Source organism: Polypterus senegalus, chromosome 10, assembly GCF_016835505.1.
Source record: "Polypterus senegalus isolate Bchr_013 chromosome 10, ASM1683550v1, whole genome shotgun sequence".
NCBI lineage: Eukaryota > Metazoa > Chordata > Cladistia > Polypteriformes > Polypteridae > Polypterus > Polypterus senegalus.
This window is the reverse complement of record NC_053163.1, coordinates 171969681-171997634: the sequence shown is the minus strand read 5'-3', so window position 1 is coordinate 171997634 and position 27954 is coordinate 171969681. Positions and strand designations below refer to the sequence as shown.

The 27954-nt window shown below is 40.5% G+C and overlaps 1 protein-coding gene across 1 annotated transcript; it reads left to right on the top strand.

Annotated features, from left to right (window-relative positions):
• Window positions 1-234: 234 nt before the first annotated feature.
• Window positions 235-27954, top strand: LOC120538093 (transcobalamin-1-like). The gene is made up of 9 exons (XM_039767518.1): window positions 235-403; window positions 8205-8390; window positions 12551-12709; window positions 13182-13338; window positions 13522-13703; window positions 19292-19463; window positions 21576-21759; window positions 24616-24734; window positions 26321-27954. The coding sequence occupies exons 4-9, from the start codon at window positions 13248-13250 to the stop codon at window positions 26380-26382; spliced, it is 810 nt and encodes a 269-aa protein (XP_039623452.1). The 5' UTR covers window positions 235-403; window positions 8205-8390; window positions 12551-12709; window positions 13182-13247; the 3' UTR covers window positions 26383-27954.

Below are 27954 nucleotides of genomic sequence, written 5' to 3'. Positions count from 1 at the left end.
GTTTTTCTTTATATCCAATGTTTTGAAGAGCTCATATCACATCTGAAAACGCCTAAAGTGCAGTGACACATAATGCAATAATGTATCAGAATATCTTATCTGATGCGAGTTCTCTGATGGCATTAACCAGGGGTTCGGAGCCTACAGAGGAACTATTGAAATCCCTTTACTGTACAGGAGGGAGGAGAGACCACACCCAGAAATGTTTCCCTAGAAACCATTTTACAAATAAACTTCCTGGATCAACATCCTTTAAAAAGGGACGCAAAAGAGAAGCACAAACTAAAAAGTCAAAAACAGACATCTAACTGGGAGCCAGCAGCTGTAAGGATGATGCTTTCTTCAAGTGTCTTTATCCTCCTCTTGTTTTTCCTCTGCCCAGGCCAGCCTGCACCCCAGTGTGGTGAGTTTCTCTTTGATTTTCCACCTGTCCTGTTTCCTTGTTTGTGCTAAATTAATGATCATAGGGATTATGTGTGCTGGACATACGTCCAAGGTATTAATAATAATAATAATAATACGTTTTATTTAATAGGCACCTTTCTTAGCACTCACCTTACAATTGAAATTAAACAACATTAGTAAAATAAAAATATACAGAATTAAATTAAAAAGCAATAATTAGCAAACAAACAAAGATAACAGGCAGTAACAGTGCAAAATTCACAATTGGTATGCCAGTTTGAAAAGATAAGTTTTGAGGGTAGTTTGAAAATGTGTTATTGAATCGAGCTGACAGATATGAGAGGGAAGAGACTTCCCGAGTTGAGGAGCACTATAAGAGACGCTCGAGCTCCCATAGCACAGAGTCTGATGTGCGGTACAGAAAGTCGAGCTGCAGATGAGGATCTGAGTGAGCGAGAGGAGTATCGGTCTGTAGGAGATCAGTGAGGTTGTGGAGAACTTTAAATGTTCAGAGCCATATTTAGTTTTGTATTCTGTAGTTAACAGGGAGCCAGTGAAGTTGAGAGAGAATAGGTGTAATATGTTCAGTGGATTTAGAACAGCAGGTTATTATCCTGGCAGCAGAATTTTGAAGAAGTTGTAACTGATGGATACGTTTTTGTGGGATGCCAGATAGAATAGCATTACAGTAATCTATACGTGAGGTGACTCGGGCATTAATCAGTACTTTAGTACTGTGTGGCGTAAGAACAAGACAAAGTCTAGAAATGTTTCGGAGATGGAAGAAGGCAGTCCGAGAAATGTTACTTATATGGGAAGAAAAAGAATGACGCCCAGGCTCTTCACCTGGGTAGAGATGTTTCTGTTATTATTGTTAATTAAAATATTAGACTGGTTAACCTTAGCAAGTATGGATTTAGAACCAATGAGGAGCACCTCAGTTTTATTGCTGTTTAGTTGGAGAAAATTGTGAGTCATCCATATCTTTATGTCTTGGAGACATGCCATAAGAGTATCTGGAGGGAAAACAGAAGTGGATTTAATGGAGCTGTGTGTAATCAGCGTAACAATGAAATTTAATACCACATTGTCTGGGATCAACTGTATCGCCGAGCCCTTTGACATCAGGATCATCGTGATCTGCAGGAATGAAAATAATGACACACACTCACATGTAACTGACTTAACAATGTTTACTTTACCAAAGCTTTTTGTGGCAATAAATTACACAAGTTGAAAATAACAGACTGGGATCTTCAAGGTAAGCTAACATTTTCTCAAGTGTGAGGAGTGTTAGTTAATTTAGGGTTTTTAAATAATCAACATTGTGATGACATACTGTACATTTTTAAACTGGCATCTAGATAGATAGATAGATAAGAAAGGCACTATATAGTAGATAGATAGATAGATAGATAGATAGATAGATAGATAGATAGATAGATAGATAATGAAAGACACTATATAACATAGATAGATAGATAGATAGATAGATAGATAGATAGATAGATAGATAGATAGATAGATAGATAGATAGATAGATAGATAGATAGATAAGAAAGGCACTATATAGTAGATAGATAGATAGATAGATAGATAGATAGATAGATAGATAGATAGATAGATAGATAGATAGATAATGAAAGACACTATATAAGATAGATAGATAGATAGATAGATAGATAGATAGATAGATAGATAGATAAGAAAGGCACTATATAGTAGATAGATAGATAGATAGATAAGAAAGGCACTATATAGTAGATAGATAGATAGATAGATAAGAAAGGCACTATATAGTAGATAGATAGATAGATAGATAGATAGATAGATAGATAGATAGATAGATAAGAAAGGCACTATATAGTAGATAGATAGATAGATAGATAGATAGATAGATAGATAGATAGATAGATAGATAGATAGATAGATAATGAATGACACTATATAACATAGATAGATAGATAGATAGATAGATAGATAGATAGATAGATAGATAGATAGATAGATAGATAAGAAAGGCACTATATAGTAGATAGATAGATAGATAGATAGATAGATAGATAGATAGATAGATAGATAGATAGATAGATAAGAAAGGCACTATATAGTAGATAGATAGATAGATAGATAGATAGATAGATAGATAGATAGATAGATAGATAGATAGATAGATAGATAGATAGATCTTTAATTGCCATGAGTTCTAATACTTTATTTGTGTCTAAGAGGAAATATAGTACACCCCAAAATTCACGGGGGTTATGTTCCTAGAGCACCTGCGAATTGTGAAAAAACGTGAATTTTGGATGTAGTTAAAAAAATGCCTATTTTCATAGTTTAAACCCTAAATATGCTCCAAAAACACTTTAATTTAATTTCAAACTCAGCTTAATACATTACCTAAAAATAAAGAATGTAAAGGTAAACACGTAACCTGTATACCGTACTGCCATGTCTCCCGCAGTACTAGAATGCAAAATACTGTACTGATGTTACCGCTATATGTACTGTACTGCAAGCGCGTTTTTATTGCCAGAAGCCTTAGACAGTGCAGCTCGTTTCGGTGGCATCTTGGGGCTTTCGCCGTTAAACGACCACATACTTTGGGGTTTAATGCATCCCTGAACGCCAAATACTTTTTTGCTACACTTTGAGTAAACGTCACAATTAAAGAAAGTGAAATTTTAATGGAACCCATTTTTTTCATGCAAAGAGCATCACAATTACTGCAACACGGATCATTTTACACACTGCTAATGAACTGTAAAAACTATTTAAAAAACTACTGGAACAATATGTACAAAGTGCAACTGATGCCATGGATGTAAATCAGTGAGCTAACTGCTCTTAAACTGGCTGCATGCAAGCAGACAGAGGTAAGCACAGATGCTTGCAGACAAGCCTTAGTGCAGTTTGAACTTTATTCAAACACTTCAAACAAACATGTCTCATGCAGTTAATTGTCGATTAAACAATAGACAAACATCATAGGGGAACACCCCCCCAAATAGAGCAGAGAATGTCTGGGGGGAGGAGAGAGAAACAAAGCAATCAGCCTTAAAGGACACGTGCTGCTCAGGCTTTTAAGTAAACATAGTGTCACACGAGAAGCTGGTCATTTATTTATTTTTATGGTGAAGATTCCATGGACGCACCCAGCCTTGAGAGACAAAAACAAAGCAAACCGGTAATCAAACAGCAAATAAAGAATGTAATTAAAACAAATGAAATAAGAAAACAAAGATACCACCCCTGTTCCCCTTACGGCGATTACACATTAAATACAAACAAGCACAAACAAAACACTCACAGTATATCATGAAAAACAGCAATTGATGAAATGTAATGATGAAAATAGATAGTCCAGAGATCTACACTTTGAATGGGAATGTACAGATAGTCCTACCGGTAGTTCCTGGAGTGGTGAAGACGGGTGGACGGGCTCAGTTCTCATGTACACAGGCAGATGGCAGACAATCCAGACGTACAAAATGATCCAGGGCAAAATGAATAAGTACTGATAACCCAACAGAAGGCAGACAGACAGGAACTTGAAACACAAATTACAAAAACTTTTTTTTGGTCGCCGGCCCCCTTTTTAAAAGCCGTGCTGACATCCTTTGACCAGCACCCTCAGCAGAAGACCAATCAGAGCCACTGCAGGGACTGCTGGGAGTTGCAGTTTCAAATTCTATTGGCTACTTTCAACATCCCAAGTTGCGGTTTTCTCTACAGCTCCTTCCTGTACTCTCTACAGTACAGTATTGCCATGAAAGAAGGCATAAAAGTTGCGGAGGATATTTGCGGTTTCCGCTAACAATTATTAGTTAGGTTCTAAGGAAAAATCCGTGAATGACCGAGGCTGCAACTTCGGGGGTCTACTGTGATAACGTAACAGAAGCTTAACAAAAATAAATATTATAGCAAATGAAAACCTTCCAAACACACACAAGAGCTTTTGACTTGGATAAGAGAGAGCTGCTGCCTTCTGCCCACTTGTGCCACAGACTGACAATTAAATGCATTAACATTTGAATAGGGCAGGACCAGCTTGCTGTGTCCACAAATGGGACATGCTGATTCATGTTTGTTCCTTTCAATGTTCCCCTGATTGAAGGTCACCATCATTCTACGGTCAGAATGGATCATCATTATAGTGTTGGCAACGAGTAAGTTAATTTTTACTGATAAATATGATTTTCACAAATTGATTATATTGAATGAATTCTGTTCTTGTTCACTGTTAGCTTTTGCCTTTAACACTCTTAGAAAACATTTTCATTAAAGCCTCTTGATCTGTGACCCAGTCCTGCTGCTATTTTAGCACAAGGACAAGTATTGATAAGAAAACGAGTACAGAATCCTGACTCGTAGAGTTTGTGTTTATCAATAACTTGCAAGGACATGAGATGAGAAACTAATCACGTACTTCTGTAATTGACAAGTGTATTTACGAAGTGTCACCACCGTCTGTAAGTCAGTCATCTCTTTCCCTGTAGTGAGTGACTCCATGTACGTGTCAATAAAGGCATTCTTCCCATCCTGAACTGGCTTCATAATCTGACTTTGACAGAATCGTTTAATAAACATTAACTAGGATGATGTCACTTACCTCCCTAGACAGTGACATGGACAATTTCAGTCAGCATTTCAATGTCTAGACCTTTTACCATTGCTTATTCAAATCGATGTCCAGTCCTCCTACTTGTTCTCCATGCCGATCTATTATATGAGGCCCATTCAGCATTAAAATAGTGTCTGGAATTAAATGTTTAAGCAGGTTCTCTGCAGTACTCAAAATTCCATGGTGTCTGAGCTCAAAATGACTCACAATGAAATGTGATAGTTCATCCAACTTATTTAAAAGCTACAAAATAAAATTTGAGTTTTGTCCACACCTCATTTGGAACAGAGTTGAATTTTGCAGGTATGGAAACAGATCCTGAACTGGCAGTGCAAATATGAATCCTGCATGAATTAACTGCTGGAGCCGAGTCTGGAGCAAATGGATACGTACTTTCTGAACACAAAACTCATCAAAACCCGTAACAATATACACAATAAATATTCCAAGGGAAACATGTGACTTGGTTGTGTGAGTAATCATTATAGGCAGCAGACATAAATACAGAGGCACCAGGGGATTGCATTATTCAGATGGTTGCCGACCTAATTTTAAAATCAGGTGTTGTTTGCACAACATGCCTGAGGGGTAAATACCAGAAAACAAAGGTTTCTTTCAGCATTGTCTTCACATTTGAAAAGGATAGATTATATTCAGTTTTTCTGGAATTAACTGGGAAATTAATAGACTGCTATGAAGAGGATGAAGAATGGAAAGGTTGTTGGTCCAGATGACATACCTGCAGAAGCATGGAGGTGTTTAGGAGAGACAGTAGTGGAGTTTTTAACCAGATTGTTTAATGGAATCTGGGAAAGTGAGAGGATGCCTGAGGAGTGGAGAAGAAGTGTAGTGGTGCCGATATTTAAGAATAAGGGGGATGTGCAGGACTGCAGTAACTACAGGGGGATAAAATTGATGAGCCACAGCATGAAGTTATGGGAAAGAGTAGTGGAAGCTCAGTTAAGAAGTGAGGTGATAATTAGATAGATAGATAGATAGATAGATACTTTATTAATCCCAAGGGGAAATTCACATAATCCAGCAGCAGTATACTGATACAAAGAAACAATATTAAATTAAATAGTAATAAAATGAAAAGAATTAAAATAAAATTAATGTTAGCATTTACTCCCCCGGGTGGAATTGAAGAGTCGCATAGTGTGGGGGAGGAACGATCTCCTCAGTCTGTCAGTGGAGCAGGACGGTGACAAAGGTCTGTCACTGAAGCTACTCCTCTGCCTGGAGATGACACTGTTCAGTGGATGCAGTGGATTCTTCATGATTGACAGGAGTTTGCTTAGTGCCCGTCGCTCTGCCACAGATATTAAACTGTCCAACTTTACTCCTTCAATACAGCCTGCCTTCTTAACAAGTTTGTCCAGGCGTGAGGCGTTTTTCATCTTTATGCTGCCACCCCAGCACACCACCGCGTAGAAGAGGGCACTCACCACAACCGTCTAGTAGAACATCTGCAGCATCTTATTGCAGATGTTGAAGGACGCCAACCTTCTCAGAAAGTATAGTCTGCTCTGACCTTTCTTACATAGAGCATCAGTATTGGCAGTCCAGTCCAATTTGTCATCCAGCTGCACTCCCAGATATTTATAGGTCTGCACCCTCTGCACAGTCACCTCTGATGATCACAGGGTCCATGAGGGGCCTAGGCCTCCTAAAATCCACCACCAGCTCCTTGGTCTTGCTGGTGTTAAGGTGTAAGTGGTAATTAATGAGCAGCAGTATGGTTTCATGCCAAGAAAGAGAACCACAGATGTGATGTTTGCTCTGAAGATGTTATTGGAGAAGTTTAGAGAAGGCCAGAAGGAGTTGCATTGCATCATTGTGGACTTGGAGAAAGCAAATGACAGAAGGCCTCAAGAGGAGCTGTGGTATTATATGAGGAAGTAGGGAGTGGCAGAGAAGTACGTAAGAGTTGTACAGGATATGTACGAGGGAAGTGTGACTATGATGAGGTCTGCGGTAGGAGTGACGGAGGTGGGATTACATCTGGGATCAGCTCTGAGCCCTTTCTTATTTGCAATGGTGATGGACAGGTTGACAGACGAGATTAGACAGGAGTCCCCGTGGATCAAGATGTTTGCTGATGACATTGTGATCTGTAGCGAGAGTAGGGAGCAGGTTGAGGAGACCCTGGAGAGGTGGAGATCTGCTTTAGAGAGGAGAGGAATGAAGGACAGTAGGAGCAACACAGAATACATGTGAGTAAATGAGAGGGAGGTCAGTGGAGTGGTGAGGATGAAGGGAGTAGAGTTGGTGAAGGTGGATGAGTTTAAATACTTGGGATCAACAGTACAGAGTAATGGGGATTGTGGAAGAGAAGTGAAGAAGAGAGTGCAGGCAGGGTGGAATGGGTGGAGAAGAGTGTCAGGAGTGATTTGTGACAGACGAATATGAGCAAGAGTGAAAGGGAAGATCTACAGGATGGTAGTGAGACCAGCTATGTTATATGAGTTGGAGACGGTGGCACTGATCAGAAAGCAGGAGACAGAGCTGGAGGTGGCAGAGTTAAAGATGCTAAGATTTGTGTTGGCTGTGACGGAGATGGACAAGATTAGAAATGAGGACATTATAGGGTCAGCTCAGGTTGGTAGTCAAAGTCAGAGAGGCAAGATAGCATTGGTTTGGACATGTGCAGAGGAGAGAAGCTGAGTAAATTGGAAGAAGGATGCTAAGGATAGAGCTGCCAGGGAAGAGGGAAAGAGGAAGGCCTGAGAGAAGGTTTATGGCTGTGGTGAGAGAGGACATGCAGGTGATGAGTGTAACAGAACAAGATGACGAGGACAGAAAGGTATGGAAGAAGATGATCCACTGTGGCAAACCCTAATAGGAGCAGCTGAAAGAAGAAGAAGAAGATCTGGCAAATTAATAGAATTTTGAGGCATCCTCAACACTAATAGTACAAGATGTGTTATAAGTGCAGTATGTTTAGTAGTAAGGAAGCAATGGAAAAGACATGGTGCTTCACAATGAACTGGGCTACCAGCTACACTGATGATAAAAACTTTTTTGACCAACTAAGCTATGCAATAATGGTAATCATTCTTACTTTCCCACTCAATATAGCCTCACCTTCACAGATGCTTTATTTTATTGTTTTTATTGTGAATTATTTCTTTTTTATTTTTATGTTTAATTTTCTTCCACCTGTGTCCAGCTGTGCCCAAATCACAAAAAGATCTTGTCACCCATCTGCTCAGCCTGATGGTCCAAGCTGAGAAAGGTTTGAATTCCAATCCCAGCCTTCTCCTGGGCCTGAGACTGGCACAGCAGCACAACCTGCCAGTGGAGCAAAGCGCACTAACCAAACTACAGCAGGATGCGGTCAGCAAGGTCAGAGGAGGTGAGGAAATAGACAGGTCCTCATATCTATCTATCTATCTATCTATCTATCTATCTATCTATCTATCTATCTATCTATCTATCTATCTATCTATCTATCTATCTATCTATCTATCTATCTATCTATCTATCTATCATTAAGCTTTTATAGTGCCTTTCCTTTCTGACATAGTCACTTTCCAGATCTGTATATTAATCTTGTTATATTGGCTGCATAATCCTATTTAGTGTTGCTTCTTTTTCATCCGCACTCTTTTTTGTCGATCCTTGCAGTACAAAAAGAATACAAATACAGGACCAGCAAATGAGTCAAGGTCAGATTTAGAGAAAAGGTCAATATTGAGATCCTCCAAAAAAAAGAAGCCAAACACAAAAACCAGAACGTTAATTAAAATCACAGTCAATAGGGAATAGTGAAACATTTGAAACCAGAATAGCAAAGTTACATTCATGAGGATTAGTTTGTACACTGTGTGCACAATTATTAGGCAAGTGAGTATTTTGACCATATCATCATTTTTAATGCGTATATTCCAACTCCAAGCTGTATTAACTTGAATGCTTATTGGATTTAAGCACGTCAGGTGATGTGTATTTGTGTAATGAGGGAGGGTGTGGCCTAAGGAGATCAACACCCTATATCAAGGTGTGCAGAATTATTAGGCAGCTAGTTTTCCTCAGGCAAAATGGGCCAAAAAAGAGATTTAACTGACTCTGAAAAGTCAAAAATTGTAAAAAGTCTTTCAGAGGGATGCAGCACTTTTGGAATTGCTAAGATATTGGTGTGTGATCACAGAACCATCAAACATTTTGTTGCAAATAGTCAACAGGGTCGCAAGAAACGTGTTGAGAACAAAAGACGCAAATTAGCTGCCAAAGATTTGAGAAGAATCAAACGTGAAGCTACCAGGAACCCATTATCCTCCAGTACTTTCATATTCCAGAGCTGCAACCTACCTGGAGTGCCCAGAAGTACAAGGTGTTCAGTGCTCAAAGACATGGCCAAGGTAAGGAGGGCTGAAACCCAACCACCACTGAACAAGAAACATAAGTTGAAACGTCAAAACTGGGCCAAGAAATATCTGAAGACAGATTTATGGACCGATGAGATGAGAGTGACTCTTGATGGACCAGATGGATGGACCTGTGGATCAGTAATGGGCACAGAGCTCCACTCCAACGTGGAGGTGGGGTACTGGTATGAGCTGGTATTTTTAAAGATGAGCTAGTTGGACCTTTTGCATTGAAGATGAACTCAAAATCAACTCCCAAACCTACTGCCAGTTTTTCAAGACACTTTCTTCAAACAGTGATACAGGAAAAAGACCATGATTTTTATGCAGGCCAATGCTCCATCACTTGCATCGAAGTTCTCACTGCGTGGCCAGCCAGTAAAGGCCTTAAAGATGAAGGAATAATGACATGGCCCCTTCCTCATCTGACCTAAACCCTATCGAGAACTTGTGGGCACTTCTTAAACGCTAGATTTACGGGGGAGAAAAACAATCCACCTCTCTGAAGAGTGTCTGGGAGGCTGTAGTCACTGCTCCACAAAAGCTGATCGTCAACAGATCAAGAAACTGACAGACTCCATGAATGGAAAGGCTTATGACTGTTATTGGAAAGAAGGGTGGCTATATTGGTCATTGATTGATTGATTGATTTTTTTTGAAATGTCAGAGATGTTTATTTGTAAATTTTGAGGTGTTTGTTTATTATTCTCACTATAACAGATGAAAATAAACAAGTGAGATGGGAAAATTTTCATTTTCCTTTAGTTGCATAATAAATCTGCACACTAATAGTTGCCTAATAATTGTGCGCACATATGTATTCCCCTGATGATGTTCACACTCACATTTCCGTTGTGAAACATTCAGGTTTCAGGTTTATTAACATTTTGGATTGACTGATAGCACTGTGTTTGTTCCATATTAAAATTAATCCTCAAAAATACAACTTGCCTAATAATTGTGCACACAGTGTATTTTAACTTGTTGATCCAAATCATGGAAAGTGAATGCAGTGTTGTGCCTGTTATTCAAGTGTTGTGGTGAGTTGTAGTGGCACTCAGATTCTCACCATTTCTGTGTGATTTGTTTGTTTTATTTGACACCCAGCCTTGACTCGGCCCACAAACACTCACACACAAGAACACGGTTGATAAATTGCACTGCTCCACAAGACCCTTTTTCCAACCCCAGATGGCACAAATTCTAATATCTGCTACCGATCCCTAGAGTGAACATTTCTTCTGGAGCGCAAGTGACCAACATTACTTTCTTACTAGCCACACAAGAATTATACAGCACACCAAAAGAAGCAAATATAATCATAGAAATAAAATTGTTATTATAACCACTGAGAAATACAAGCAGGAGATAAATCAGCTATTTATGCAAAACATACACTCAATGAATTGCAATACAAAAACTCAACAAATAAACCACTAATCTAGCAATACATTTTATTACAGAATCTTTTGTGATGCACCACAACTTGAAATAACAAATGCAATGCTTTTTATTGCTACATGTATTGCAAAATGTAAATTCGAATAGACGGTGTACTGCAAACATTAATGTTGAGGTCTATGTTGATGATTTCGATTTTAACCCATCTTAGACGGGCGCCACAGCTACTCCAGTAAATCTGTTAACCTACAATTCCACTTCTTGGTGTCATGGCCTGTTATTCTGCAGTTGTGCTACTCAATACTGGCCTCTAGTGGCCTTCTTAAGAACTACACCCTATGAATATCTTTTTATCAGCAGCTTTCATACACAGGATAGCAGATGGCCTGTTCTCTTTTGTTGTTAGTAGGATCTCACAAGACTTATTCTCTAGCTCAGTATTTCTTAATTTTTTTTTCTTGTGATGAAGAAAGTTCACAGATCTTGACTTTGCTGACGATGCTGTGATCTTTGCGGAGTCAATGGAGGCTCTGATCGGGGAGCTCGAGAGACTCAATGAGGAGTCTGAGTGTCTGGGCTTGTGAGTGTCCTGATAAAAACCAACATCCAGGCCTTTAATGGCCTCTTGAGCACGGCTATCGAGTGTCGACCTCGTCAAGAGGTTTACTTACCTCGGAAGTGACATTCATGTCTCTGGTGACTCTTCCTATGAAGTCAGTAGGCGGATTGGGAGAGCATTTTCATGAAGTCACTGGAAAGGGGTGTGTGGCATCTCACATATCTCAGCAAAAGGACGAAGGTCCAAGTCTTTAGAGTCCTGGTGCTTCCTGTCTTGCTATATGGTTTGTGAGACATGGACGCTATCCAGTGACCTGAGACAAAAACTGGACTCCTTTGGCACTGTGTCTCTCTGGAAAATCCTTGGGTACTGCTGGTTTGACTTTGTGTTGTTTATGGAGTCCCGAATGAGGCACATGACCTGCATTGTGAGGGGGCATCAGTTATGGCAATACAGCCTTATGGCGTGTTTCCCTGAGGGTGATCCTGATTGTAAGATCCTCATTGTTGGGGACCCAAGTGGCTGTACCAGGCCAAGGGGTCACCCACGTAACACCTGTCTGCGGCAGATAGATGGTCATTTCCGGATGGTGGGACTGGACTGCTTGTCTGCCTGGGAGGTTGTCAACGGGGTCCCAAATTGTTTCGTTGTGTAGTGGGTGTGGCAACGCACTGTACCAGTGCATGCTCCCCAGCTTGACTTGACTTGACCCAGTCTTGCCCCTCTGAATGTCTTTGAGACCCAGTCCATTATAACTGACAGATAAGGGGATCCTTCTCGGAGTCATTGCAGATAGTCATAGTGTTGCCCTTGAACAATAGACAGTCATAGTAGAGCAATGTCGATTGCTTAAACTGTTTGCAGTGACCCATCATGAGACAGTTGACAAACCATTCATGATCCTTTTCAATTGAATTCAATGGTGAGTCAAAAGGCGGCAAACCTTTAAGAAACTATGCTCTTCAATTTTTCTGCATTTTGCTCTACAGTCATCATGAAAATTTCCTGGCAGCCCACACTGACCTGCACTATTTCTTGTAGAAGCTCTCTGTTGGGTAATGATGGCTTCTCATCGTAAGCTCTTCTCCTGGCTTCTGGCATTCCTGTGTGCTTATTGCTGTTGCCATGCGTCTTCACTCTTCATTGTAGTTTTTAGTGCACCTTACTGTAACGTCTCCTTTCCATCAGGTCTGCCATTCTCCTCTGGCAATGTGGCATTATACTGCATGGCAATGCAGGCCAGCTGTCACAATCCCTCTGACATCCCGGCTTCTGACCTTCCTGGTGGTAAACTGAATCTGGTGAACGTGCTGGAAGAGAAGCTGGTGGAGGAGATTTTTAATATTGGTAAGTAGACGGAGTAATGGAGACTTCTGGGGGAAACAGAAGGCCCCACCAAAACCTTCAAAACTACTGTGGCATGGTGGCTACCTAGCAGTAAGGAGACTGGGGTTTGCATCCTGGGTCCTCCCTGCATTCTCCCTTTGTCTGCGTGGGTTCCCTCCCACCGTCCAAAGACATGCAGGTTGGGTGAATTGGTGACGCTAAATTGATCGTAGTGTGTGCCTGCTGTGTGTGTGTAGGTGTGTTTTCCCTGTGATGGAGGGTCTGTTCCTCCCTAGCGACCTATGCAAGCTGCGATAAACTCCAACCCCTTAATACGACTCTGGTATGGACAAAACAAGACAAAGAGAAATGATAGCATGGGTCTTCATATTCAGCAGAAAGGAAAAGCAATGTGACAAAGATCTGCTAAATGTCATGCCACTGTGGTCCATCACATTCTAATTCACCTCTTTCTTTTATTTAACTTTGCCAGAAAAAGTTGGCTCGCCAGTCACCAACTACTATCAGGTCAGTCTGGACGTGCTGGCCTTTGTGTCTAATGGGTAAACCCATGACTGCCCTCACCGCACAAGTCCTGATTGACGCAGCAAAAACCGACAAGTTCAACCTGAGCGGGACCTTCTCCGTGGGTATGTGTCTCGTCGGCATATCAGACTCCATGGCCATTCTTTCTGTGTCTCTCTCTGTGTCCATCCCTCATATTGTCTGTTTTTCAGTGTTCTCTGTCTGATTTTTGAGACATCTGTCTGGTTTTCTTTCAATTTGTAGTTCAGTCACCCTTTGACCTACCTGTCTGTCTGCTCTCTTTGTAGACACCGGCTCGGTTGCTGTCCTGGCTTTGACCTGTTTGAAGCAATTCAAGACCATCCAGGCCTTTCCTACTTTGCAATCCAGGATTGAATCCACCATAAGAAAGCTGATCGCAAAGATTCAACAGCATAAGCAGGAGAATGGAATCATCGGGAACTTGTACAGCACTGGTTTGGCAGCACAGGTAAGCAGCAGGGATTTTGGTCAGAGTGGTCACAGGGCCAAACGTCAGCAGAATAAGCAGAGTTTCTTCTCCTTTATGGTAGAACTGTAGGACTCTTTCATGATACACATGGCTAGATCTTCCATCAACGTGACTTAGGGTGCGCACTCTCTGGAGCATTAGCACATGCAAAAGAAATTCCGCACTTTCACCAACCATACAGGTGCCCACAGCAATCTGCTATTGAGAACACAACCTTGCCCCACTTTAAACCTCGTGATTACAGGTCTATACAATAAGACATGAATAAAAATGTTAAAATGAAATACATAAGACCTGGTTGGTTGACGTGAGTGGAGCACAATCAGAGCAGGTCAGTCTTAGGACATTGTACATTTGAAGTTTTACGGTGCTGCAAAATGAGAAAACATTCATATGGTAGGTCATTTAATACCAAGAGCCCTGTGGTGCAACAAAAAGAACATAAAGAAAGAAAAGTAAAGAAAGTTATGCTGAAAACTATATCAGATATAAAAAAAAGTAAGTAAAATAATGATTTAAATAATTTGACTAAGCCATGAATCCTGCTTTTGAGATGAAGAAGAATGACCTTAGAGATGGTCAAAAGAGAGCTGGCATCACCACTTCTAGCAGCTTTTGCATCAACGCACAGTCCAGTTCTGCAGAGTCGCCGACACAGATGTGAACAACCAACAGCATGGCAGACAACAAGACAATTTAGGATTTTTTACTTTCTTTTGCCCTAGAACAGTGGCAGATGATTTTATAAAAATGTTAAATTGATGTTTGTTAACCACCATATCAGAATAAAAGTTGAATTTCAGCAATTGTGGTCTCCAAAAGACTCTTGCTGCAGACCTTCAGTGACAGGCCTCCCGGGACAGGTCAGGTCAGGTCAGGTTAGGGAGCATACACTGGTACAGTGCATTACCTCACCCACCACATGACGACACGGCTTGGGATCCTGCTTGGTAACCCCCTAGGTAAACACGTTGTCTAGTCCCACCCTCCGAAAATGACCCTCTATCTGCCGCAGCCAGGTATTACGTGGATGTCCCCTTGGCCTGGTCTAGCCACTCGGGTTCTCTACATTGAGGGTCCTGTGAGCCGGATCACCCCCTGGGAATAGCACCACATGGCCGTAGTGCCGTAACTGATGCTCCCTCACAATGCAGGTCATGTGCCTCATTCGGGGCTCCATGAGCAACACAATGTCAAACCAGCAGGACCAAAGAGACGCAGTACAGAAGGAGTCCAGTCTTTTTCTCAGGTCACTAGATAGCATCATTAAGAGGCCTCTTGCTAAAGATGATAGTCACGTAGGTTTGGAAGGTCTGCCTTCTGTTAGAAATGGAAGAAGCCTTGATGTTCAGTGCTCTTGAATGCCATTTATTTTTCTTCAAAGACGTTTCTGTGCCTGATCTTTTGTAAGACATGTGTATGCCATTATTTTTTGCTATTAGATTTTTTTGCAAATTTGTATATCGAGTGTCACCAAACTGAACAAAGTATGTTTCAAAGTATAATATCGTCTGATGGAAATATTATACAGTGATCCCTCGCTATATCGCGCTTCGACTTTCGCGGCTTCACTCCATCTCGAATTTTAAATGTAAACATATCTAAATATATATCACAGATTTTTTGCTGGTTCGCGGATTTCTGCGGACAATGGGTCTTTTAATTTATGTTACATGCTTCCTCAGTTTGTTTGCCAAGTTGATTTCATACAAGGGATGCTATTGGCAGATGGCTGAGAAGCTACCCAAATTAGAGCACATATTACGTATTGAATAAAACTCCTCAATGATATACGATATGCTTCCCGCGCGGTGCTTGGCACACTTCAAAGCTCTAACAGCCCGTATTGATTTTTGATTGTTTGCTTTTCCATGTCTCGCTCACTCTCTCTGACATTCTCTGCTCTCGACGGAGGTGGTGTGAGCAGAGGGGCTGTTTGCTTAGAAGATACAGACGCTCCTCTAAAAAATGATGAAAGGCTACCTTCACATTGATCCCTTCATTGCCGCCGCTTTATTGCGGGTGCTTCGTATGCCTAAACAGCCCAACAGCCCGTATTGATTTTTGATTGTTTGCTTTTCTCTCTCACTCTCTCTGACATTCTCTGCTCCTGAAGCGCACTCCTTTGAAGAAGAAGATATGTTTGCATTTTTTTAATTGCGAGAAAGAACTGTCATCTTTGTCTTGTCATGGAGCACAGTTTAAACGTTTGACTAAAGGGTATTACTTCATGTCTAGAGGGCTCTAATAATGTTAAAAAACGTATTTAGAAGGTCGTAAACAGGTTTTCTATGCTCTAACTGTGAAAATATTAGATTTATAAATAAGGAATACTACTTCGTGGAAATTCATTTATCTGTCTGGAGCGGATTAACCGCTATAAACGAGGGTTTACTGTATAACTGTGCGGAGAATATTTATAAACAGTGTAGGAGAGTTTCTAAGGGCTTAAAATATATAAAAAATAACCATACAAACATATGGTTTCTACTTCGCGGATTTTCACCTATCGCAGGGGGTTCTGGAACGCAACCACCGCGATCGAGGAGGGATTACTGTAGTATGTGTGGGGAAGCACAGTGGCGCAGTGTCTTGTAACAAGCTCATCAGAGTTCTAAGCCCCGGATGCACCCTGCGTGGAGTTTGCATGTTTTCTTCGTGTGTGTGTGTGGGTTTCATTCGGGTGCTCCAATTTCCTTCAACACTCCAAAGATGTACAGCTTAGATGGATAGGCGATTCTAAATTGGCCATGATATATGTGTTTATGTGTAGAGTATTTTAATGAATGTAACAAACTTATTATTCTGATAGCACAGTCAACGACCATAAACATTTTCAAGAGGGCTGCATCACCTTAAAAAGGTGCAAAGTAACTCAGAGTTTAGGATTTACATATTTGTACTAAATAAAATAAAAGGCGGTTTGTTCAGGTTTGGCATTGATTGGTACGTCTTATTTCTTGCAATGCCCAAATTGTCTTCCACATTATTGCTCATGTTCATATCAGTGTTACCAGACTGAACATATGCTGGTAGAAACAACGATGTTAGCCTTAATCCTCACCTGACTTCCAAACTTCCATTTGTTTTAGCTGCAGTATTTACAACTTGTTCAATGTGACCCGATATAAAGTTTGAGAATTTTTTTTCTGCTTCAATCCCTGCACCCGATTTATTATTGACATATGTGATGTTCATAATGTGTAAGAATGAAAGTGTGACTAGTGGGGCAGCAAGGTGAAGCGACAAGATGAGCTTTGAAACTCAGGGGCCTGTGGCCGTCTTAATCCGACCTTGATGATAGTTAAGTCTTGATGGTGAGCACTGTGCACAGCGCTGTTTGTGGTTATCCCCTGCACTTTGATAAGTTGTTAATAAATGAAGAGCTGCAAGCGACTTTCAACTAAATTGTTTTCCTATAGAGGGCAGCGGTGAGTCTAATCAGGGAATACGAAAAAAAAATACTTCATACATACAAAGCGTTATAATCTGTGGTTTCATATGTGCTATTTTAGTTTCTGCTCTTGTTTCTTCATTGTCAGTTTGATTTTGAGCATGTGATTAACTTATGTCTTCAGGCAGCTCTGGCCACTACCGCTCTGATATCTCTGTGGTATCCCCAAGTTCTCCTTGTGTTTGGGTAGATTTTCTCTTGGTATCGTGGTGCACTTCGGGGAATTAATGTCTTGAAAGTGAGCTGGCATGACGTGGCCAATTCAGGGGTTGTTCCTCTGTTATGATTAGTGCTCCCAGGAGACACTGTGACTCCCTGTAATCCTGAGTGAGTTAAGAAAAGGAAACAATTGAAGGAAATTAGTATATTGTGTACATGGAGCGATTCTGAATTGGCCCTAGCGTGTGCTTGGTGTGTGGGTGTGTTTGTGTGTGTCCTGCGGTGGGTTGGCACCCTGCCCAGGATTGGTTCCTGCCTTGTGCCCTGTGTTGGCTGGGATTGGCTCCGGCAGACCCCCGTGACCCTGTATTCGGATTCAGCGGGTTAGAGAATGGATGGATGGAGTATTAATAATGTATTGGTAATGATTAGCACATGCAAATAAGACTTCAATTAAACTCTGTAAACATGACAATAACTACCATATAAACTAGTAAAGTATTATGTGGATTAGTACAGGTACTGTATAAATTACTGTATATTTATTATGATATTTAAAATGGTACAGTATTTACCAATTATTTCATAATTGTTACTCTTTGATGGAGCCTGTGAATTGACATGTAAAAAAAAGAAAACACTTTGTCGTGTGCACGAGAAATAACTTTTTTTTAGCTAATATCCCTTAAGGGGCTCCGTAGGCAAGACAGTAGTATATTGTATTACAGAATGATAGGTTAAGAAAATTCATCCATATGCCACAAGGGGGCAAAATGGCACCATTTTATGTCTGTGAAACTCTATTTGTTGCATTTAAAAATGTAATTCTGGAAAAAGAGATCTGTCTGTCTCTAATATAGTGTCTTCTATCTATCTATCTATCTATCTATCTATCTATCTATCTATCTATCTATCTATCTATCTATCTATCATATAGTGTCCTATCTATCTATCTATCTATCTATCTATCTATCTATCTATCTATCTATCTATCTATCATAGTACATTCCATAATATTTTCCTTATATACTCAGCAAAAAAAAGAAACGTCCTCTGACTTTCAACTGTTTTTACTTTCAGTAAACTTAATGTGTAAATATTTGTATGAACACTAAAAGAGTCAACACCGTAAGACATAAACTAAAAATGTTTCACAATGTGTCCCTGAATGAAGGAAGGCTCAAAATCAAAAGTACCAGTCAGTCTGTGGTGTGGCCACCAGCTGCTTGAAGTACTGCAGTGCATCTCCTCCTCATGGACTGGACCAGATTTGTCAGTTCTTGCTGTGAGATGTTACCCCACTCTTCCACCAAGGTACCTGCAAGTTCCTGGACATTTCTGGGGGGAATGGCCCTAGCCCTCACCCTGCGATCCAACAGGTCCCAGACGTGCTCAATGGGATTGAGATCCGGGCTCTTCCACTGCGAGGATGATCAGCTGTCCTTCCTGTCTCCCTGTAGCGCTGTCTTAGGCGTCTCACAGTGCGGACATGGCAATTTCTTGCCCTAGCCACATCAGCAGTCCTCATGCCTCCCTGCAGCATGCCTAATGCACGTTCACGCAGATGAGCAGGGACCCTGGGCATCTTTCTTTGGGTGTTTTTCACAGTCGGTAGACAAGTCTCTTTAGTGTCCTGCGTTTTTAGAACTGTGACCTTAAATGCCTACTTTCTGTAAGCTGTTAAAGTCTTCACGACCATTCCACAGGTGCATGTTAATTAATTGATTATGGTTAATTGAACATGCATGGAAAACATTGTTTAAACCCTTTACAATGAAGATCTGTAAAGTTATTTGGATTTTTAAAACATTATTGTTGAAATACACAGTCCTGAAAAAGGGACGTTTCTTTTTTTGCTGAGTTTATATCATTTTCCACATTTATTTATCACTCATCTATATTTGTATTTATTTATATTTTTTCCATTCTCCATTTGTTTGATTTTTTTTTTCAGGCACTGATTGTGAATCAGGTGAATTTCAACTGCAACAAAACCATCAAGACTATCCTGGCCCAAGTTTCCTCTGGAGCTTTCGATAATCCGATGACCGCCTCCCAAATTGTTCCATTCCTCGGTGGCTACACCTATTTGAACGTGAGCAGCCTGAAATGTACAGCTGACCAGAGTAAGTGATGCCTCTCAGTGTCTCCGTTTGTGCCGTAGGTTTGTATTATTAATGTAGCGGGCAGTGCCAGTCTTCCTGCTTTTCCATTTTCCTCTAACAACTGTTCTGTAAAGTAGACATAATGTAAAATGTAATATTTTATGGAAACTGTAATTTCTATTTTAATTCAGTTCCTTCGTATAACATTCTAAAATGCATTTAATACAATTCAGAGTTATTGTGGAGCCAGAGCCTACTGCACAACACTGACTTCAAGCCCTAAATTGGGCACCAGTCCACCACAGGCCACTCACGCACACATCCACACACACAGTGGGTCCCTTTAGAGTCACAAATTAATGTAACAGGCATGTCTTTGAGGATGTAAACGTAAAACTGGAGTAACTGGAAGAAAACCCATGTAGACACAGAGGGGATGTTCAAACTCTTGATGTGCAGTATTACCAACAACATTATGCCTGGCACACAGTGGGTCACACCAGAGTGTTCACAGGGTTGTGAGGGGTGTATGTGGTCAGCAAACTGATTGTGACATCAGGCTGTGTATTGGGGACTGTTTCAAAACATGTCACATGAAGGACGTGTATTAAATCTGCATCAGTACAGCAATGGACACTCGACAGACCTTTCCTACGGGATTAATTTTTCTTTTCTATTTACATGGTTCTGTTAGAAATAATACGTTTTTCTTTTCGAAAAAAAAAAAAAAATCAGTGTTTTGGACTCATTTTTCCAGATGTAAACACAATGCAAAAGGATATGAGGCCCTCAAATTAAATGCTTCATTTGCTGGGCTGGGCCTCTTTTACATGACCAGAGGGGACTGGGTGGTCTCATGGTCTGGAACCCCTGCAGATTTTATTTTTTCTCCAGCCGTCTGGAGTTTTTTTTTGTTTTTTCTGTCCCCCCTGGCCATCGGACCTTATTCTGATTCTATATTAATTAATGTTGACTTATTTTATTTTCTTACTGTGTCTTCTAATTTTCTATTCTTCATAATGTAAAGCACTTTGAGCTACATTTTTTGTATGAAAAGATGCTATATAAATAAATGTTGTTGCTGTTGTTGAAAAGAATGTCACTCGATTGTGCTAAATGCCAGCTCCGGTGGCCTGCCTCATGTTTCATAGGCGCAAAAGAGATTTAAGCCTGAAAAAATAAACTTAATGTCAAAATAAAATAACTAAAACCCCACACAAGAGGAAAGGTGACCAGAAACCTTTGGCTTATATGGAAAAGTACAGTGACAAATAAATATCAATGAAGATTTTTTTTTTACATAAAATGGAATAAAAAGCCCCAAAAGAATTGCCTAAAGAGGTATTTCAAAAGGAACAGGTCCCAATATAAAAGCCAAAAGAATAATCCAAGAATAGGGCAGAAAAATAATATTACAAAAACAGTAAATCCAGCAATGCTCACAGTTCTTTCCTGCTCCTGAACCTTCTCAGCTCACTGATATGGGCAGAGTGAGGGCGCAGCGGCAGTGATGTCAGGGTGGTCCTGCCTCCTGGGTCTCCACCCACGAATAACAAGGAGCAGCAGAACACTTAAAGAGATTTTTATGTAGAAAATCCATAAATATGACACATAGCTCAAAAATAACAAACATAATTAAATGCATAAACAGGTGTAACTCCATAATAACCTCACACCGGTTGCTGGATACTTCTTACTTAATAAAAACCCTATACATGGACTTGAAGAAAATTCAGATTTGGACAACAATTTTTAACCGAAGCTAAATGAAAATAAATGTATAGTCTTAAAAAACAGAATAAACTTGCAGTACATAAGTGAGAAGGTTATGTTAGGTTATGATATGTTCATTTTTCAACACTGAAGACCACCATGATTTTCTTTAGACGCTCAGAGCTGTTTGTACAGCTGCTGGATTATTGACCAATGATCGTCTTACAGCTTGAGCTGAGGCAGTTGAGTTGCCCACTTAGGGTCCCAGGGTGACTAACAGGTGACAATCAATCTGCGCTTTATTTACATTTCAGTGTCTTTGCTATGAGGCCGCACCTCTAGAGGACTGACAGTATTATACACTTTGCTCCGTAATTCCTATTTCTATTCTGTAATAACACTTGTTTATTTGTCTTCTAGATAATCTGCCACTGCCAGCGCCCACCCACACCAGCCCACCATCATCCTCAAGCATTAGTGTCCAATTCACTGTGGCGAACCCTTTCCGTAATTCCAGCAATTCCATTGATGTGTCAGTACTGGATGGCTCCACTTTGCTGACGGTAATGGAGAGGGCAGCTCAGCTTGATCCACAACATTTCAGGTATGGCACCTTGGTAAGGCCAGTAATCCCAAAATTTTATGGAATACCATGTAAATAAATAAACAGAATATCATGAACAGTTGAGGACCAACCTGGTACCGATCTCTCTATTATAAAAAAAACCTGGGAGAGAAAGACAGGAGACGAGATGTGATCTTCACGTGAAGATCACGGAAGACACTTAAAAGACCTACGAGATGAAACAGATTGGCCACCGAGTGTCTCGCGGGGACCTTATACATGAGACATTGTACCAGGACCATCTCATGATACAACCTGATACTTACAACCAATATCAAATAAGACCACGGGCAGTAAAACACTCAGTCATGTAAAGAAGGCTTTGAGCACACACGGATCCAGGGCTCTCAGCGCATATAAAGCGTATAAGGACAACAAGTTATACAATGAAACGTAGATGACTAAGCGAAGAAGAAAGCAGCGTGGAGAAAAGAGACTCAAAAGCGCTGGAAAGACAAAAAAGAAAAAGAATAATCTAAGTGCAAATTCAGAAAATAAGGAAAGTAATTAGCAGCCCGGATCAAGTGGAATTAATAAAAAAGCATGTCCAATCAGGCTCAGAATTAAAAGACAAAGTAGAACTTCATAAAGATGTTCACAAACGTTGCCGCTATACACATGCAGAGCAGGTTAGAGATTATGAAAGCAGTGGAATTGGAAAGGCTCAAAAAAAAAAGTTGGTGCGATACACATGTGGAGAAAGTTAAAGAATATGAAAGTAGGAAAATTAGAAAGTATAAAAAAAAGAAAGTAAAGATTGCAGTAGCGCAAACAAATGGAAATTATTACTCGAAAAAGGGAAAATAATCACCACGGACCAGGTGTAATTGAAAAAAAAGCAGGATAAAGCAAGGTCAGAAATAAAAGACAGAGTAGAAAACAAAGTAAAAGTAATGAAGAGGTTAAAAAACAAGGGGCCAAACACATGCAGAACAGGTTAGAGAAAATGAAAACTTGAATTCTAAAGACTCATAGAAACACATGCAGAGCAAGATACCGAATATGAAAGCAGAACAAAACAACAGTGTCAAAACAAAGAAAGAAAAGATCGTATTAGTACAAAACAAGAGAAATTATTACTCGGAGAAATAACAAGAAGGTGAATAGATATTGAATATCTGGACGTAGCTGATATGTCAGAAGTATGTAAATATTGTAAGGCTTTGAAGTTTAAGTCAGAGAATTTCAAAAATGGAGTTTACCTCACATGCATTTATTGGGTACTTTGCAAAACAAATTAACTGCTGATGATGTCGATCGTTTTGCCTGTGCTAAAATTACAAACAGAGAAACCTGTCCTGAATTATGGAATCATTAAACAACAACAACAACATTTATTTCTATAGCACATTTTCATACAAATAATGTTGCTCAAAGTGCTTTACATGATGAAGAAAGAGAAAAAGAGACAAAGTAAGAATTAAAATAAGAGAACACTAATTAACATAGAATAATAGTAAGGTCCGATGGCCAAGGAGGACAGAAAAAACAAAAAAAAAAACTCCAGACGGCAGCAGAAAAAATAAAATCTGCAGGGGTTCCAGGCCACGAGACCACCCAGCCCCCTCTAGGCATTCTACCTAACATAAATGATCTCAATCAGTCCTCATTGTATTCAGGGTTCTCATGGAAGGACTTGATGATGACTATCAGGTGGACTTCTGGCCTTTAATCCATCAATGCAGGGACATCTCTGATTAGGTGGTGGTGGCCCAGGTCGCCACAACAGAAAACCAGAAAAAGAACAGAAGAGAGAGTAGGGGTGAGTACGGATTTTGGAGCCACCATGAATAGTAATGATAATTAATTGAATATGCAGAGCATCAGGATTAAACTAAAATTGAGTTATGGGAAAACCATGCTAAAGTAATGCGTTTTTAGCAGATTTTTAAAGTGCTCCACTGTATTAGCCTGGTGAATTCCTATTGGCAGGAACACATGTCTCACGGACCTCATTTAAAAGATTCAGCGTATTGGGACTCGAAAGATTCCAAATATTGTTTTTACAGAAGTTCTGAAATAAAAGTGAAACTAATGAAATAGCAACAATTCAAAGAAAAAAAAAATCTTAAAAGTGTGTAACCGGAAAAACAAACACGGGGGTTGGCGAGCGAAGTGAGCAGGGGGCGAAGTCCTCCAGTTTAACAATCAAATAAAAAAAAAAATGAAAGTAAACAAAAAAGCAGCTGTAGAAATGTCTCGGGTCCTTGTGAAACTCCAAAGGTTTCCCTGTTGTGGAGTTTGTAATGCTAAGTGCCTGAGATCCAAATGGGTGCTGACTTCAGATGCCTTTATGGCTTAAATAGCTCCTGTGACGTCAGGTGTGGGATCTCCAAGGTTGTAGCGGAAGTGATACTACGGGTCCTTCCCAGAACTCATGTCTTGGTTTGCAGGGAAGATAGAAGAGGAAATTAGCGAAGGATTTTGCCCCTGGCGTATGGTCGACTGTCCTACTTTGGTAGAGCTGCTTAGATGTTCCCCAATCTCACTTCTTAACACTGAACTGATTTTCCTTGAATACATTTTAGGAGAACTGGGTTCATTAGCTGCAGCAAATATGAATAAGAGAAATGTCTGGGTAGACATTATTCCAGCTTGAGCTCTTATATTTGAAAATGAGCCTGATAATGTTTGCTTCCCGATCACTGGAGTAGTGACATACCACTGCGTTCAGATGCTTGACTGTTGTAGACCTGTTGATTACATGGAGGTTATATTTTTTAACACTTTCCATATGATCATCTCCTCCTCTAGTCTCCAGAATGTGCTTACCATATAGCAAACTCTTGGCACTCACCTATTTAAACGCAAGTGCTTTTTCTGTATCTTCTACAGCTTCACTACTCAATCATCCGTGTATGGACCCTTTGTGACCAGCATTCAGGGCGTTGCAGGGAGTTCCACTGACCACACCTACTGGCAATTTCTCAGTGGAACAACTAGCTTGTCCCAAGGTAAGCCATCATTTCCGAACTCCTTTTCAATGTTTTCTACACCTGCACTTTAAAACAATATGAAGTGTGCATTGTGTGATTGTGCTCACACAACTGACTCAACTATAGTGTGACTGGACTTACTTTGTCAAGATCTGCTGATGTATAGAGGGTGTATAGGATGGGTGAGTTTATTGGGTGTAATTCTCATCCCAGTTTCTTCTAATGTTCTCTTAAAATCCTTTGCCATCCATCCATCCATCCATCCATCCATTCTTTATCCAACCCGCTATATTCTAACTACAGGGTGTGACAGATAGGGGGCGCTATTGCTCCCTTGAACCCATGTCCACGACTCCCGACTCCAAGTAAAAGTCCAAATGTTGACTTTATTAAATCGCCACAGTGCACAAAGCACCCTCTCCTCCACTATATTCATAAACACTCACAAATACTACAATAATACAATCCTCCAGCTCCCAGACGCGTTGCCGCTCTTCCACCCAGCTCAGCTCGCCGTCTCGTAGTCCTTTTATATTCCCTGACCCGGAAGTGTTTCAATCCCCAGTCCATGTGATCTTGTATCACTTCCGGGTCAGGTAAAAAGTCCTTTTCTTCACCCCAGAAGCACGTCATTCCCCTTGTCCATGTGACTTGGACGTACTTCCGGGGCGTAGGGTGCAATGCAATGTTCATGATGCCCTGCTGGTCTTCTGAGGACCTCCATACTGCTGGGAGGGCTCCACCTGACGGCTTGGGGGTATTGGCCGGGATAAACGGCCGGCCATACACCACAAGGGTCACAGGGGTCTTCTGGAGCCAATGCCATCTATCTCTATCTGGATAGTTGACACACCAGACGACATATTGTTATCTTGGAATTTTATTCTTTAAAACACAAACTTAGTTTTCAGAAGCCCAGACAGACTATCAACATGCTCAGTATCAGACCGTTGATTCTGATGAATGGCGTCTGTTGACATCACTTCTGTGTGGCATCAAATCGTGCAGCTCCTAGCTGGTGTAATGAGCTGCCCACCTCCACTTGAAATTTAGATTCCCTCAGTTTGTTTAAGAAGTGTCTGAAGACTCTACTGTTAGGGTTAGAACATTGTAAAGATTTAGACAAGAGAAGGCCATTCAGCCCCACCCAGTTAATTAAATTCTAAAATAACATCATCTTGAGTTCTGAAGATCCCTAATGTCCTACATGGTACCTCACTCCTTGTGTCTATGGTTCTCTTCCTAATTTAATGCAGAAGTCTAGGGTGGAGTGGTGGCTCTGAGGCTAAGGATCTGCGCTGGTAAACCGAAGGTTGCCGGTTTGAATCCCCTGCCCAAAGAGATCCTACTCTGCTGGCCCTTAGCATTCAATTACTCCAGGGGTGCTGTACAATGGCTGACCCTGCACTCAGACCCCAAGGGTAAGCGAAAACTAACAAATTCCTAATACAAGAAATTGTATAAGGCAAAATAAAGAGCAAAAAAAAAAAATGGGGCTGAGTATTAAGGTTTTAGGAAATGTTGCTCCAGTGCGCACCCTGCTGCTTGTTCTGCAGTTTGCTCCTGCCAGACCTAACTCTTTCTATTTCTTAATTTCTGTTCAGGTATTGGAGACTACAAGCCCAAGAATGGAGAGCACCTTGTGGCCCTTTTTTCGACATATTAGCTGACAAGCAAGAGGAAACTCAAACTGTCTTCTCAGTTGCTGCCCTGATCTGTCGCTGAACACGTCTCGCTTAATGACTGAAGTGCTGTTTTGAGTTTGAAATGTCTGTCGTAGTTTTCTTATCTTGAAAGTTCTCACTTTTGCTTTTCTCACCACACCATTGCACCATCTTTGGATCTAAAAATAAGTGCTGCCAATTAATTTCCTGCAGGGCTTTTTCCTTGCGGCAAAGTTGTCACTGATATAATGGGTACACGATGCCTGTGCTGGGTGTAGCTAAACCCATGAACCAAAAATGAGGTGCCAGGCATTCTTTGGAAAAAGCGGAATACATGACTTCTACACCCTGCATAAGTTAGCCAAAAAAAAAATATTACTGTTTTGACATTTAAAAATGAAAATGAAAATAAATAAATAAATAATTGCATCTGTGATATGAGAGCAGAACTGGCACACCTGCTCCTGGGAATCTGCTGAGCTGTATTTGGAGTATGATGGAGTGCAGCAGGATGAACATTTGGATTTGGAGCAACTGTAGCCAGGCTCATGTGTGTGTGTGTGTTGTATGCTCTACAGGCAAACAGGACTTAAGTTTATATCCAAAATTCATATCCATTTTTATCAAGCGTCTCAGAATTACTCCTAGGAATGGTATCCTATCTGACTAGAATAAGAATTTTTCTTACCGCAGAGTAGGATGCGAAAAGTGGTAAAGTGGCCTACATCCGCTCGGAGGCCATGTCTGATTTTATGGCTGACTGAAGCAGCAAAATGGCACTCGTAAAGGCATTTTTTCAATAGACTTTAGTTGCGGACCTCCAGAGATCCAATCCAACTTACAGCATTCGAGGTACGATTGATTACATTTATTGGTGGAGGTCAGTGGTGGGATTTGAACCCACAACCTGCTTGTTATGAGGTCCAAAGGCTCAAGCACTGCACCACACTGTATATACTTCTCAGTATACAGCTGGAGGGAGGGCTCGACAGTAGTGACATGATGGTGGACCAGCACTTTGGGATACCACCTATAGAATACAAGGAGTTGACACTACATCATTACAAAAATGTATAAAATCCCAACAGAAATGACAAAAAAAAAAATATATATGAAAAGTATTCATTCAAAAAGAACAATAAAACTACAGATAAAAAACCTGGCTGAAATACAGAAATCGCAAGGTGCCTTTTATGGTTTCTGCTCTGCCTCAGGTTTTGTTTATTCATTTCATTGTTTAATCATGACGTTTTCAAATTTGTTCATTCTGTTTTTTCATTTGGTTTTGTGCAGGTAAAATTGTTATGTGTGCATTAATGTTCTCTGATGTTCCTTGTACATTGTGGGCGGAACCTCCCAAGAGGCGGGGCTACCTTTACCTCAGAGCTCATGGACCGCCCTTAGCCTATAAATTTAGGCAGGGAAGCAAGTCATTAATACTCTGACTTTCTTTGAGTGAACTTTCTTCTGCTTCACTTTCTGATTGCATTATTGGAACTTATTTTTCTTTTTGGGTTACTTTTTGCCTTTTTGTTATTTTGGTAACTTGCTAATAAATTCTTGCTCAAGCAAAA